The sequence below is a fragment of the Anabrus simplex genome, chromosome 5, assembly GCF_040414725.1.
Source record: "Anabrus simplex isolate iqAnaSimp1 chromosome 5, ASM4041472v1, whole genome shotgun sequence".
Taxonomy (NCBI): domain Eukaryota; kingdom Metazoa; phylum Arthropoda; class Insecta; order Orthoptera; family Tettigoniidae; genus Anabrus; species Anabrus simplex.
In genome coordinates, this window is record NC_090269.1 from 6555401 (window position 1) to 6571102 (window position 15702).

A 15702-nucleotide genomic window follows, 5' to 3' on the forward strand; every position below is an offset into this window, starting at 1 on the left:
CTACTTTGCGGAGTCTTGAACGACCATGTTGAAAGTGCTACTGATGGTTATGACTGCCATGGGAACAAAGTATATGGTTTGAGGAACGATGATGGTCAGCAAATCTTTAATTTTGCCAAAGCAACCAATCTGCTTATCATCATCATCATCATTTGCAGTTTCCAGCTGTTGGCCAGGTCTGCTTGGAACATAAGCCTCTCCATCTCCTCTTGTCTATACACACTTTTCCACTCCTTTTGTCCACCTGTCTCTCGGTCGTTTTCCTGTTATCTCCCTTTCGTGCATCCTCCTGAGTACCCTTTCCTCTGTCATTCTCTGCATGTGTCCATACCATCTAAGTCTAGATCCCTCTAACTTGTTCTCTAGTGGTTCTTCTTTTCCTATATTTCTAACCTTCTTCTTTCTCATCTTATTCACTCTTGTCATTCCTATACTGCTTCTCAGAAATTTCATTTCACTTGCTTGTATCCTAGTCACAGCTCTCTGCCTCATTTCCCAAGTTTCTGCTGCATTCGTCAGAATAGGTACATAGTACGTCCTGTACTTCTCTGAGGGACATCTTTGCTCCGACACTTTACAGGAATGCTCCTGCTTGTCTTCCATGGTCGATTATTTCCTTATATTTCTTCCACTTTCCTCTGTGATATTTCCCAGTACTTTATAAACACTCTACTTTCCTAAGCTGTTCCCCTCCAAGCATTCTCTCCTTTCTAGTTGTGATCACTACCTCGCTCTTTTTGGCATTAAATTTCATTCCATATTGTTCCACTCAATAAACCTTCGTGGCTCAGGCGGCAGTGTGCTGGCCTCTCACTGCTGGGTTCCGTGTTTCAAATCCCGGTCACTCCATGTTAAATTTGTGCTGGGCAAAATGGAGGCGGGACAGGTTTTTCACCAGGTACTCTGGTATTCCATGTCATCTTTCATTCCAGCAGCAATCTCCAATATTTCATTTCATCTGTCAGTCATTAATCATTGTCCCATAGGATTGCAACAGGCTTCAGCAACCGGCACATTTCCTATCCATGCCGCTAGTAGGAGGCTTCATTCATTCCTTTCCTGATCCGGTCGAATGACTGGAAACAGGCTATGGATATTTCATTGTTCCAGTCACTTGATCACCTATACCAGTGACAATACCAGCTGTCAGATTGACTTTGTTCTTGTACAGAAGCAAGATTTTCCTGCTGTGCTAAATGTTTGGCTACTTGTCATTGACATGAACAGCATTGTTCGCAGAAGATACAGGTAAGCAGGCCGAGAGGTAGTCAAGTAATGGAAAGTTCATGAGGATAAAGAGGGCATTACCCTCCCTACAATCACTCCAGACTTAGTAGACGGGGTGGGTAGCTCTCCATGACTCGGTCACATCCTTTGCTTCCGTTGGCACATCTTTGTCCCATAACATGTTTCTTACACTATGATAGAAACAACTTCCAGCTTGAATCCTTTTACTAATCTCAGCATCCAGTCGAGCATTCTCCATTAATTCACTCCCCAGGTATTTAAACGTTTCCACTACTTCCAGGGGCTTGTCTGCAAGTCTAATCTGACCTTTCCCTTCTTTCTTCTCTCTAGTCATAACAAGAGTTTTACTCTTTTGTACACTTATTTTCAATCCACATTCTTCAATCTTCCCATTCACCACATTCAACTGTTCTTGAACCTTCCTGTCGTCTTCTCCCCAAATCACAATATCATCTGCAAATAACATCATGTTCATTTCTCTTTCTCCATATGCTGCTTTTGCTGTTCTCATGATGGCATCCATTACTATTGTAAACAGGATTGGTGATAGAACACTTCCCTGTCTCAGCCCACTAGTTATTTTGAACCAACTTGTCCTGCCAACTTGTGTTTGCACGCAACAACAACATTCCTTATACAATGCCATGATCATTTTTATTAATCCAATTCCTTTTTGCACCAGACTGTCCCAAACTTTCGTCCTGGGGACACTGTTATATGCCTTTTCAATATCAATGAATGTCATCACCATATCATTCCCGTACTCCCAATGCTTTTCCATTAGTTGTCTCATAATGAAAATGGGCTCTATTGTTGACCTTCCACTTCTGAAACCAAACTGATTTTCCTGTATCTGATTCTCAACCCTCAAATTTATTCTACTTTCCAGTATCCTTTCCATTATCTTAGCAACATGGGATATTAGAGTAATACCCCTGTAGTTCTTCAAAACTTTCTTATCACCTTTCTTGAAGATTGGGATGATTATTCCTTTTTGCCAATCCTCAGGGACCTCCTTATTCTCCCAGACATTCCTGAGAACCTGATATGTCCACTGCAGGCCTACAGCTCCAACTGCCTTCATCATCTCCACTGAAATTTCATCTATTCCAGCAGTTTTTCCATTCTTCATCTTTCTTACTGCCATTTCAATTTCATTCATTGTAATTTCTTTATCCATTTCTTCATCAACTAATTGCCTTTCCTGGTCGTCCATTGAATGACTGTCATCCGTTCTTATGTTCAGCAGCTTCTGAAAATACTCTCTTCATCTATTTCTTATTTCTTCTGGCTTTGTTAAAATTATGCCACCTTCATCCTTCACAAATCTGGTGTTTACTTGATCTCTCTTTTTGTTTCTTAAGATACCATACAGTAATTTCTTGCTGCCCTGTATATCATCTCTCAATTTCTGTGTGAATAAGGCCCAGCTTTTCCTCTTTTCTTCCTCCACTACTTTCTTGGCCAAATTCTTTGCCTCCACATATTTTCTTCTACTTTCTTCAGTCTTAGATGTTTTCCATGCTTTCCATGCCATTTTCTTTTCCTTCACTTTAATCTTTACCCTATCATTCCACCAGAGTGTTTCTTTGTCTTTCACCTTTCCTGATGTTCTATCACACACCTTTTCTGCACATCCACCCAGTGCTTCCTTAAATCTTTTCCATTCCTCTTCAACATTCCTCATCTGTGTCCTGGGTACCAAGGGTATTATTTCCCTTTGAAATTCTTCTTGTATGCTTTTCTCCTTCAACTTCCATATTTTAATTCTTTTCTCTCTTCTTCATTGGGGTTTTTCAATCTTTCCAACTTTCAATTTTCCTATCACAACTCTATGATCTCCACCAAAGGTTTCTTCAGGCATGGCTGTTACATCTACAAGGTTTTTCCGGTGTTCTTTCTCTATGATTATATAATCAATCATGGTCTTTGTTCGTCTGTCTCCCCAACCATACCTTGTAATCTTCTGACTGTTCTTCTTCCTAAACCAGGTGTTTCCAACAATCATTTGATTCCTCATGCAAAGATTTACATTTCCATATCCAAAGCGCCCTACAACATCTTCCTTTCCTTGTCTTTCCATTCCAACTTGTGCATTTAGATCTCCCATCAATAGTACTTCCTTCTCTTCTATCTGTCTCTCCACTTCCTCTAAGAAGTCCTCTAGATGTTCATCTATGCAACCAGTTTGTGGGGCATACAACTGAAATAGATCTTTCACACCATTTTCAAACTGGAGTCTCATTATCATCATCCTATCGCTGATGTACTTTGTATATTCCACATATTCTTGGATTTCTCTTCTAAGTATGATGGCCACTCCATTTTTTGCTTCAGGTCCTCCGCTGTAATACAGCCTGTATCCTTCTCTCAGAGGGATCTCCCCTGTACCCCTCTTCTTGGTCTCGCACAGTCCAAGTATGGCTATATTTTTTCTATCATGAAGTCAACCAGTTCTTCTGTCTTTCCCGTCAGTGTCAGTACGTTTACTGTTGCAATTTTGATGTAGTTTGGTGCTGATTGCCCATTTTTCACAGTTCCCCCAGCACCTGAAGAGCTGCGCGTCGCTTTAAGCAGGGGACGCCCTAACCTTTTCCGAGGCACCACATCTGCTTTGTCCATATAGGCTATTGTTACGATGGGCTCGCCACAGTAAAGGCATTTTATACCTACTGCCAGGTTCAAAATTAGGCCGCCCCTAACACAGAGACAGACGCCTTTCGTAGCCACTCCTCTGGAGTACGGACGCTACGGGTATGCCCCTTCCGTCATCTCCGCCGTAGATGCCGTTGAGGTCTTCACTTGTAACCCTGAACTGGGACCCATACCAGATGTTACACACCGGGTCAGTGTGCTCTGGGACTCACATAGGCAGGGGCGCCACTCCCTGGGTAGGGCTGTCTCCGAAGAGGGTCCCTACCTGCTACCTGCATTTTTTATTATTATCCATCAATATTCAGCATCACATGAGATCTCTGCAGGAAACAGAACAGAAAATAGGTCTTAGAATTTCTTTTGAGAAAGCTGAAATCTTGTTAACTGATCCATCACACAAAAATAAAATTAATATAGATGAACATGAAATCAAAATTCTTGATAAATTTAGGTATCAGGTGAAATTATAACTTATAATCTAAACAAAAAAACCAAGCTGGCAAATTAGAATAAATAAATTGTAAACAAAGCAAATGATACAACAAGAAAAGCTTAAGACATGAAACAGTCAGAGGTGACTTATGCAGCTGAAATTGATAAAATACAATACTTAAGATAGAAAGAAGAATATTTGGAACGTGTATAAATAAACAATATCAAGTTAATGGCCATTGGAGAATAGCTTCAAATAACACAGTTTATAAGGAAATCAAACCTGTATTGAGCACAGTTAGAAAGAAGCACATCTCATTTTTTGGATATCTGATTAGAACACCAGAAACTAGAATTAATAGAAAAATTATGGAATAGCAATACCAGGTTTAAATGGATCACAGAAATTAAGAATGTTATCAATGAACTCCAAATAACACTAAATGATCTCAAGAACAAAAGAGACAAAATTACGGTTCTCAGTGACTCACATGAAACACTACAAACCAAAATTAATAAAAGGGCAAAAGGTAGAGTGTTTTCAGTTGAAGAACGGATGTCAACATCTGGGAGGGTGAAGGAATATTGGAAGCGTAGAAAAGCTGAAATTTCCTATGTTAATCATAATTGTTTAGGTTCTTCAGTCTGTCAAAATTAATTTTGAATAAATAAATGTATAAACTCTCTGAAAAAGAGAAGATTCGGTAACAGGTTATACTTGAACAACTTCATTAAAATACTGTAGAATAACATGTTCGTTCTTATAAGAACATCACTAGATCTATCAAATCACACTCGAACATTACAAACAATAAAAGGGGTATAGTCAATTGGCATTATCAGGGGCACATTATGTTGGTATTGTCCTTTAACAAATATGCAATAAATCCTCTAACTCTTGTGGTAGGAATTCGTATCATCCATTCTCTGGGTAGGGTAGTATACAAATGCTCCTCTCTTAATTCCTATTCAAACATACTATCAACATTGATTCTTTTGTCCTTAATGCACTTTCATCTAGTTCCTCCCTGGCTTTGTTTTATGTATGCTTGCTTTGGTATTCTCACCTTGTGCCGAAATCACTTCTGCTTCTCTGAATCAGTCCTGTCCTGCTGTTTCCAAACACCAACTCTCCGTCCTGTCACTTCACCGTAGCCGGTCCCTCGTGTTCTTTTTCTGCGATTTTTTTTTTTTCTTTTTTTTTCAGGAACCTGATATTAGTTGCTTGGACCCTACTCTTGCTTCTGTCGGACATTGTCCAGTCATTATTGGTGTATAATCCTCCTTGCAGTTCATCACTACATCATTGTCCCATACAACTTCTCTCACACAGGAATTTATATAATTTGAGTTAAGGATTGATTACAGTTATTATAACACATGAAATAGATTAAAGATGATCACTTTTTTTTTCCTTCCAGAAATCATGTTCGAGTCATTTAATGTTCCCGGGCTATACATAGCCGTGCAGGCAGTGCTTGCTCTGGCTGCATCGTGGGCATCTCGTTCTGTGAGCGAGAGAACTCTTACAGGCATCGTAGTGGATAGTGGAGATGGAGTCACCCACGTCATTCCTGTGGTGAGTGCTGCAGTTGTTACTAAGCAAGATGTGACAGGCTCGAGACACTTCATGGCCTTGTAAGGTGGTAGATTGCCTAATTTGTGTAAATTGCTACCATTTACTATATTTTAAGTCAACCAGTTAATTTTCCAATGGAAAGTGCAAAATGTCTGAGGTGGGTATGAGGAAAATACAGCTTCAAACATCTTATTGCAACTAGCTCAGAGAACACAAGAAGAATTAATTCAGAACACTGTTGCCTTGTCCAACAATGGTATGATACCTGGATCTACCTGGGAAAACGACAAAAGTAAATCAAGGAGGGAAACCATACTTCTTCCCTGGCCTTTATCCCAATTGTCTGGGATTGGCACTAATCTGCTTTAAGCCCAGTTTTCTTTTTGGATGTTTGCCCTTTGTCAAGAGCTGTGTTTCTGTGATGTGTTGTATGAAAATGGAGATGTGTATTAACACAGAAAAACTAACCAAACACAACCTGACTGGAATCGAATCCAGGGATCTTTGAACCGAAGGCCACTACGCTGAGTCCTAAATTAGACCACAGCTGTATTTGGAATGCCAGACGATTATTGTAACAAATCCAAAATCTGCAATTAGAAAACCAATTAAAAGTTGTTGTGCCTTTCGCCAGGTGCAATCATGGTTGTGATCCACTCATGACATCTTGGGAAAAATAATATTAACTGAGGTGGTTTCCCGTTGCCTTCATCACCATCATCAATGTCCCACTCCAGTCGCCCGGGTGTGGTTATCAAGCCTCCTCCACTCCTTTCTGTCTTTCCACTTTTCCTGCTCCGTTAATTCCGCCACATCCAATCCAGCTTCTCTAATGTCCTTCCAAATCTGATCAATCCACCTTCTTCTCGGTCTTCAAACTGGTCTCTTTCCCTTAACCTCTCTTTCCAATTCCCTTCTTGCTACCCGTTGCTTTCCCTTTCTTTTTACATGTCCGAACCATCTCAATTTTGCTTTCTGTATGTTCTGTACTAATGGTTCTATATTTAGCTCTTCTCTGATTTTAATATTTTGAATTCTATCTCTTCTTGTCTTTTTAACCAATGTTCTTAAAAATTTCATTTCTACTGCTTGGATCTTACTATCTTGTCTCTTATTAGTTACCAGCGTTTCTAGTCTATGGTACGAAATACTATCTGTATAATGTTAAATTTGTTCTCTTGGGTTCTTTGTCATCCCATAAAAGCTCTCTGACTTGATGATAAAATGTTGTACCTTCACTTAGTCTGTTATTAATTTCAGGGTTGATTTCATTACTTCCAATAATAATGCTACCCAGATATGTAAAATGTTCTACATTCTCTAACCGTTCTCCATCTATGTTCACTTGGCTTCTCTTTTTCTCTTTACCACAGTGCATGACTACAGTTTTCTTTTTACTAATTACCATTCCAAACTCCTTCAGATTTCCATTCCAAATGTCTAGTCTCCTTTGTACTTGCTTTCTTTCCTTTCCCCAAATCACATCATCATCTTCAAATACCAAAGCATTCACTTCATCACTACTGATGCTCTGTTTTACACGTTTTAGTATTTCATCCATCAATATAATAAACAATAATGGTGACAGTGCACTTCTTTGCTTGAGACCTTTTTTTGTATAAAATGTTTCAGAGTCACCACTCCCCACTTGTACGCTGCTTTTACTCTCATGATACAACATGTTTATCTTGTTAACTAATGATTTTGGTACATTCCTTTTCCGTAGGCATTCCCATACATGTTTTTTCTTAATTGTATCATAAACTTTTTCCAAATCCAAAAATACGAAGATGATTTCCTTGTTCCTTTCCAGATGTTTTTCCACTATCGCTCGCACTGTAAATATCAAGTCTATTGTTGATCTGTTCGGTCTAAAGCCATATTGTTCGTCTAACTGTGTTTCTATTATATCCCTCAGTCTTTTGACTACAACTTTCTCCATCATTTTTAGCCCATGTGATAATAGGGTTGTATGTATGTATGTATGTATGTATGTATGTATGTATGTATGTATGTATGTATGTTGGGTATTCAGCCCGAAGGCTGGCTGGATCCTCAACAGGTCCACCATTAGCTGTCATAGATGGCCTAGGTGTCACTGAAGAGGCGTACTAGGGAAATGAGGAGTGAGGTGGTTTCCCGTTGCTTTCCTCGCTGAGCCAGAAGTTGCTATTGCATATCAGTCTGCCAAGCCCACTGAAATGCGTGCACCAACCGACCCTATGAGCGACAATTTCACACCATCCAGAGCAGGGACTGGCTGCATAAGGAATGGCATTACTAGCATCACTCAATAATAGGGTTATACCTCTATAATTTTCACATTTCTTCCTATTTCCTTTTTTGAACAGTGGTACAGTGCTTCCTTGTTGCCATTCTTCAGGTATCCTTTCATCCTTCCATATGGCATTGAGGGCTCTGTATAGCCACTGTAGTCCAATGCTTCCTGCTGCCTTAATCATATCAGCATTGAATTTGTCTCTTCCACTTGCTTTACCGTTGGTCATTGCTTTCACTGCCCTTTCAAGTTCCAACCATGTTATCGGGTTCTCTTCTTTTTCTCCATCTATTATTTCCATTTTCTTATCTCCTTCTTCCTCCGAGCAGTCATCCTCATTGTAAAGTTTTTCAAAATACTTTGCCATCACTTTCTGAAGACCCTTTTCGTCATGTACTCCCTAATGCCTTGATTTATTCTTTTCAATTTTAGTACTTTGTATAATAGTTTCTGATTTCCTTGACTATCTTGCTCAATTTTGTTAGTTAAACTCTCCCCAACATTTCTTCTTGTCTTCCTTGATACTACTCTTTACTTGTAGTTTCAATCTTTTGTATTCTACATGTAACCTTTCTATCTTATTCTCATCCCTCCGATACGTTTTTTCCTTTTCCTTCTCTATTTCTTTCTTCACCTTGTTCCTTTCTTTTATTTCTTCTTTTTATTTTGTCTGTCCACCATACCTCAATTGCTGCTTCCACAAATGTCTCTCTTAAATTGTCCCGCTCTTCTTCTCCACTTCGTATTTCCGTGTTAGGCAACTTCCTTTTTATACAATCTTGGAATGCCATTCTTTTATCCCCCTCCTCCTCCAATTCCCAAATCCTGATCTTTGGTTTCTTCTTCAATACAATTTTCGGGATTTTTACTTGTTTTAATTCCACAAACAATAATCTATGATCACCTTCCATACTTTCACTGGGGATTATCTTCGTATTCATGACATATCTTCCCCATTCTTGGTCTGTTATTATAAAATCGACGAGTGTTCCATACTGTCCATTCCAACTATATCGGCTGATCTTATGGCTATTCCTCTTCATAAACCATGTGTTCTTTATTATCAGGTTATATTATCAGGTTATTTCTGATACGAAAGTCCAACAGTTTCTCTCCATCTTCATTTGTATCGCCATACCCGTGTGGCGATACAAATGAATACCATTTTGTGCTATTCATCAGCCGTCCTTAACATGGGAAGTGTCACTGTACAGACCCTACAACTGATATCTTCTTCCAACTTGGATACAGGTACCTTTTACTCAAGCTGAGCACTGGATTGCCTTTTCCACCACCAACAGTGTACTGAAGCCCTTCTCCGTTTAGTTACCGTTGAGATCTTCATTCGTAACCTTGAGCTGGGAGCCTTAACAGATGCTAAACACACTGGGTCAGTGTGTTCTAGGACTCACATTGGCAGGATTGCCAACTATAACATCTTAATGCAAATTATGTTTTCTATAAACTTCGTTAGCTTGAAACAAAATGTGTAAAATTCAGAAAAAGTGCAGGTTTATATTTCCTACTGACTAATTAGTTGAGTGTAACCAGACTGCAAGTTCACATTTAAAGTAGCCAAAAGAATGCTATGAAGTCCATAAAACAATTTTCAATATTCTCTAAAATTGTTAAAATGCCTGTAAAGCTGCATGTATAACAAGTGTATAGTTTGAGATATAGTACAAGGTTAGGATTCACCCTTGCTCTTGAACGTTGGACGTCAAGAGCAGGAGTTCCCCTGTTTGTGCTCTAACGGTTATTCCCGTAATATCAACTTAACTGAACCCCATAAACTGACATGTGATGTAGTGCCCGCTAAGAACTTGTGTTAAGAATGAGCGGTGATTGGATTATCAAAAGACTAGGATTATTTTCCATTAAAACCATGCAAGCAAAATGGGCAAGAGATGTACGGTAGATAAGTCATAAATGAAAGAGAAGTTCCACCTAATCAATACTATTTTATTGTCACATGTAGGACCGGTTTCGACCTCTCAAAAGGTGATGAAATTTATCAATTAAGATGTACGGTAGATAACAAAGGTTACAAAGATGAGCTACTACAGCTATTACAGATAGGGAATCTGCCACCTGGGCGACTGCCCTAAATGCAGATCAGTATTGATAGATTGATTGAAAGAATGATAGGACACATCTTAAGACACGTAGGATTTGTTCTGTTAGTTTTTGAGGGAAATGCAGACAGTAAAAATAGCAGGAATAGACCAATATACTGAATGTGTAGAAGTTCAACTTTTGACTTGTTTTTTACTTACTAATGAAATAACTGGAAGGTCCTGTCTGGCTCCATGGCTAAGTGGTTAGTGTGCTGGCTTTTGGTCACAGGTGTCCTGGGTTCGATTCCCGGCAGGGTCAGGAATTTTAACTATCATTGGTTAATTTCGCTGGCACAGGGGCTGGGTGTATGTGTTGTCTTCATAATCATTTCATCCTCATCAGGGCGTGCAGGTCGCCTACGGGAGTCAAATCAAAAACCTGCACCTGGCAAGCCGAACATGTCCTCGGACACTCCCGGCACTAAAAGCTATACGACATTTTATTTCACTGGAAGGTCTTTAATTTGGCTGACATAGTTGACCAAAATGGATCCCTCAAATTACGTTTGACCCTCCATTCCCTATACATACGGAGTAACGGATATGTAGGCACTATCACGAACTTAATTGCCAATGCTATATTTCTGTCCCATTAGATCTGTGAGGAACAGGAGACTTCCATGGATTTGACTTCTCATTGAAATGAATATTACTAGACCAATAGTGTAGATAAGGAATTGGTCTGTAAAGTTTGTGGCCATGACTGGGGAAATGTTCCAGAGAATAAGTAACTTGCATGGAGCACTAGCAGCTCGATGAAAAAAAAAAAACATGACCTCAGGCCATTGGGAAATGGATCCAAAAAAACTTTGAATGACTTTGAGTAGATTGAGCAGCAAAGGGTTAAGGCTTCAGCCCAGCGATTTGTTAGATCCTCAAAATAGCACCATCAAAGCTTGTGCAGTTATAGTAAACAAAACCAGTTCATGGGAACTGAAAAATATGGTGTTAAGCATGTGTTAACTGTTGGTTTTTTTTAAAACATTTTTACTTGTGCTAGATCTTGACTAGAGGAAGCAGAATGAGGACACATTATTGCAATTTCTAAACTGTTACAGCAAACAACATAATAAGATACATTATAATTATTTACAGATTAATGGGTAAGACTGCAGAACACTTCATAAAAATCATAACATCCACTAGATTCAGCTGGCTGATGGCTTCTTTGGTGGCATGGTACAGGTCCTGGATAGATCTGTCAAACCTTCCCAGTGGACACATAATGGCTACATGCTGGATCATTATCATCTTTGAACACTTTCCAGCATTTGGCCAGGTCTCTTTGCCCTTGATGATGTCAACCCTTCAAAGGGATTTTAAAGGCCGGTGCCTGATGGGTTTCAGAGGTATTTCCTCCTCTGGAGGAGCATCTCCCTCTCAAGAGGGTTCCTCCACCCGAAGCTGCTGCCCCTCTCGATTATTTCTGCCACCCAACACTCAGTGCTGTATGGTCTACTCCAGGGTTTCCCAAATTTTTAAACTGGCGTACCACCAAACCAACATTCATACTTTTTCAAAGCTAAAATTTAAAACTCCATTATTTTATCACCTAGTATTAGCAACTAGTGATTATACAATTGATTACTAAAATGGCATTTAAATGATCTGCTATTGTATTAAAATATACCATTCTAGTCATGTGTACATAATACATAGAGATGGGAGTTACATATCGTAACCTGATATTGTATCTTATTCCATCAATGTAAGCTGTTCCATCAGAGACCCTAATACAAAAGTAACTGTCTCAGCGAAACTAAGGGGAGGATAGGAGTTTCTGATTGGCTAACGGATATTAGGAAGCATAGCAGCTCGCTTTAAGGGTGCACTCCTGCGCAGGCGCGAGCTAATATTTTATAACAGTTTAGAGGCATTACTGATATTCCTACCCTAGTACCCTGTTACTTGCTGGCCGATTACAGATATTCTTTAGTTATTCAAAGTGCATTGTATTAGGCTTACAGGTGGTGATACATACAGAAGCGTAGTTCATCGAAACTACATTGTATCTCATGTTTCACGCTGTGTTGTGGACAAGGAGTAAAAGACCCAATACAATTTATGTGGATAAAAACTCAATTACAAGAAAACGGTTTCTTAGAAATGCATTGTAAGAAGATGCAAAATATATATATATTTTTTTAAAGATGGTTTTTGGTGGTTTACTATGTGCACACCAAACAAATGCTGGGACTGTTCCCCAGCTAAGGCCACGGTCACTTCTGTCCTAGTCCTGTCCTATCCCATCGTCACCACAAGATCAGTCTGTGTCGATGCGACGTAAAAAGACAAAAATGTTCTGGATTAAACTCTTTACTTCTGGCCTGATGGAAGTACTGTTTCCTCATATCTCATTTTGGCAACATTTGAAGTATATGTAACACTCGTTCATCGATGTATTTTATAATGTCGGTTCTGAGTGTCTGTTTAAAGACAGATCCTTGGACATTTAGGAATGCATAGAGGTATCTTGCAATCACGGCGATTTTTACAAATGAAGGTTTTGAAGTATTAGTTCTTGGAGTGTACTGCAGACATTTTCTAGGAATAGTCAAGAATGTAACAAGCTGGCAAAAGGGAGAGTGGGAGAGAAGAAAGCGAGCTGAAGTACTTACTCAGGTACGGTTATGGGCTGCAAGGGGCAGCAGGTATAGTGGAAGTTCCTTCCAAATGTTGACCTGCAACTTGTATTATGTTACTTTTATATCCTAATACTCCAACCTAATACTACACTGTAACGGATGCACAGGAACATGATACTGGAAAGTAACCATTTGTCCCATCTCTAATAATACAGTTATTTAGGAAAATATACAACAACTTGGTGTGTATTCTTAAGCAGAGTATAAACATTATGGTCACGTATTTATTACATTTGTTCGTGTGAGGCATGTGCCTGCCTAACCAAGCACAGCCTCCTTGTGTCCAGGTCAATGTTTATTACTTTTAGACGTAAGTCTGAATCAAAATTTGTTCCTGTTTTTTTTTTAAATACAGTGAAGAAAGTCACTCTCATACAGATAAGTTGTGCTGTTTAGATTTCCTTGAAAATAATGCTTGAATATTTTGTATTAGGCTCTCACAATATTCTGTTGTATCATTGTTTCGTTTTCACTCATGGAAGTATGCAAGAATGAAAATTATGATACTGTCGCTTCGTTGTGAGACACATCCTCAAGACTGGAAGTGTGCATATGTAGTTTTTGTCTTCAGGAAAAAGTATAATAGTGAAGTGGCTGTGAATTGCGGAGTATCAAAGTAAAATACAGGATTATAGTTTTTATAAATACCGCAGATTACACAATATTTTTCTACCAGTCGTTGCACAGTTTGAAAACCCCTGATCTAGTCCATTACCATGGCCAGATCAGAGCCACAGCCAGAGTCGCAGAAGGGACTCTCGGTGCATACATCTTCCATGGTTTGGTCAAATCTTAATTCAGACATTACCAAACCCTTCTTGTAAGTTGAAACCAGCATTAAAAAAATAAACTCATGTCCTCATCTCGAGGTGGTGCCGCTCTTTTCAGGCACACCCACAATGGAGGTGAGCTGCATGTACCATTCTAACCACAAACCAGCCCTCCTGCCTTTTTTTAAATTTCTGGCAGTACCGGGAATCGAACCTTGCCCCCAAGGACGGCACCTAACAACACTGTTACGCTACGGAGGTGTATGAAACCTGCATAGCCAAAAATTAGATTTAATCAGCTTCTTGTCAAGATTTCCTAAGATATTCTGGATTTTAATCTCTCTGGATTCCAAAGGTTGCAGTCGTCTTGTATAAGCAGTTTGGATTCTTGCAGTACTTTAGCCATTCTTTCTACAGCAGAGCTATTTTTCTTTGAACGTGTTGAGGACGGATGATAACACTCGCAGCCATTTCAGTGGCATGGTACCCGACAACACTATACTCAATAAATCAAGCAGAGAAATTGTTCCACCTAATTGATATTTATTTTGCCTTTGGCAGATTTAATTTAGAAGTAGTACATGTGTCATTTAAGTTAACTAAACATCATCAGCTACACTTTTTTGGTTTAGGTAGAAATTCATAAAAGTGCAGACATATTATTCTACGTGAATCCTAAAACTGTCTCTAACATATTAAAAAATTAAAGGTTGTACCTTTGAAAACATGGGAGAGGACAAGAGCGGGAAGGAGGTTAAGAACTTAGCTGTGTCTGTTTTGGTTAAAACTTATGGCTAAAGCACATCTCTGAAAACATGTTATAATAGATGACTAGAAATGTCTTTGCTCTCTGCTTGATTTATTGACTCATTTATCAATACGGATCATTAAGTGGATGGTTTGCAACACTGTCCTGATCGTTTCATTCACCTTTGGGGTCAACTTGTACAGAGACACATAAGATTGTAGTTTCTGAAACTGGGTAAATCAAGGAAAGGTCCATTGTTCACAGAACTATTGCATGCAGGATGTAGTTTCTTGTTTTAATCATCGGTGCTGTTTTACAGATGTTCTTTATACTTCAGAGACCGGTCCATTACAGAACATAGGTATTTTGGGTGAGCATTGTAATTGTTATAGTACAGTGGTTACACACAGAGGTGCAACTTGAAAGAAAACACTGAACTTCTTACAATGTTACTATTTGAACAGTAAAATTCTTTGTTAATTTATTACCTTGTACCAATCAATTTGATGTGAATGTTGGAAAAATAGGTACTGTACTGAATTTTCTGGTCTTTGTGTATAATATCTTCTTTCTGTTTCAGGCAGAGGGCTACGTGATTGGTAGTTGTATCAAACATATTCCAATTGCAGGCCGCAACATAACATACTTCATCCAGTCGCTTCTTAGAGAACGTGAAATAGGAATTCCACCAGAACAGTCTCTAGAAACTGCAAAAGCTATTAAAGAACGATTTTGTTATATTTGTCCTGACATTGCCAAAGAATTTGCGAAGTATGATGCAGACTCATCAAAATGGATGAAGAAATATGACGGTATTAATTCCGTTACAAAGAGCCCCTTCGTAGTTGAGGTTGGCTATGAACGGTTCCTGGGTCCAGAAATATTTTTCCATCCAGAGGTATGGTTGTTTCCTTCCCTCCTTGTAGTTGAAAATAATTTATCAAATGTAAATAGTAACATATAAGCATAATTTAATCTCTGGTTAATAAATTCTTGTTAAAGTTTCGACAGTTATTGTAGTGTCTTCATTTTGTCAGCTTTCCATGATGTTTGGTTGTTTATAAAGATATGGGTCGGTTGGCACCACAGAACCGTTATTAATCCAGAAGGATTATATACTTCAAAAACTTTGAGAGGCCATCTAGCAAAAAGATGCAAGATACAGTAGAAGTCCGATATATCGAGTACGGCATATAACGATAACCCCGTTATACAGACAATTTTGTGCTG

The 15702-nt window shown here is 38.9% G+C and overlaps 1 protein-coding gene and 1 long non-coding RNA gene across 2 annotated transcripts in view; one reads left to right on the forward strand and one right to left on the reverse strand.

Moving 5' to 3' along the window:
• Nucleotides 1–15702, forward strand: part of Arp3 (Actin-related protein 3) — a 95604-nt gene that overhangs the window by 44155 nt on the left and 35747 nt on the right. The window contains exons 4-5 of the mRNA XM_067146735.2: nucleotides 5757–5914; nucleotides 15053–15370. Of these exons, the coding sequence (XP_067002836.1) occupies nucleotides 5757–5914; nucleotides 15053–15370 (476 nt within the window). The remainder of the gene's footprint in view (nucleotides 1–5756; nucleotides 5915–15052; nucleotides 15371–15702) is intronic.
• LOC136873659 (uncharacterized) overlaps nucleotides 1–15702 on the reverse strand; it is a 131659-nt gene that overhangs the window by 691 nt on the left and 115266 nt on the right. The gene's annotated exons all lie outside the window — the stretch shown is intronic.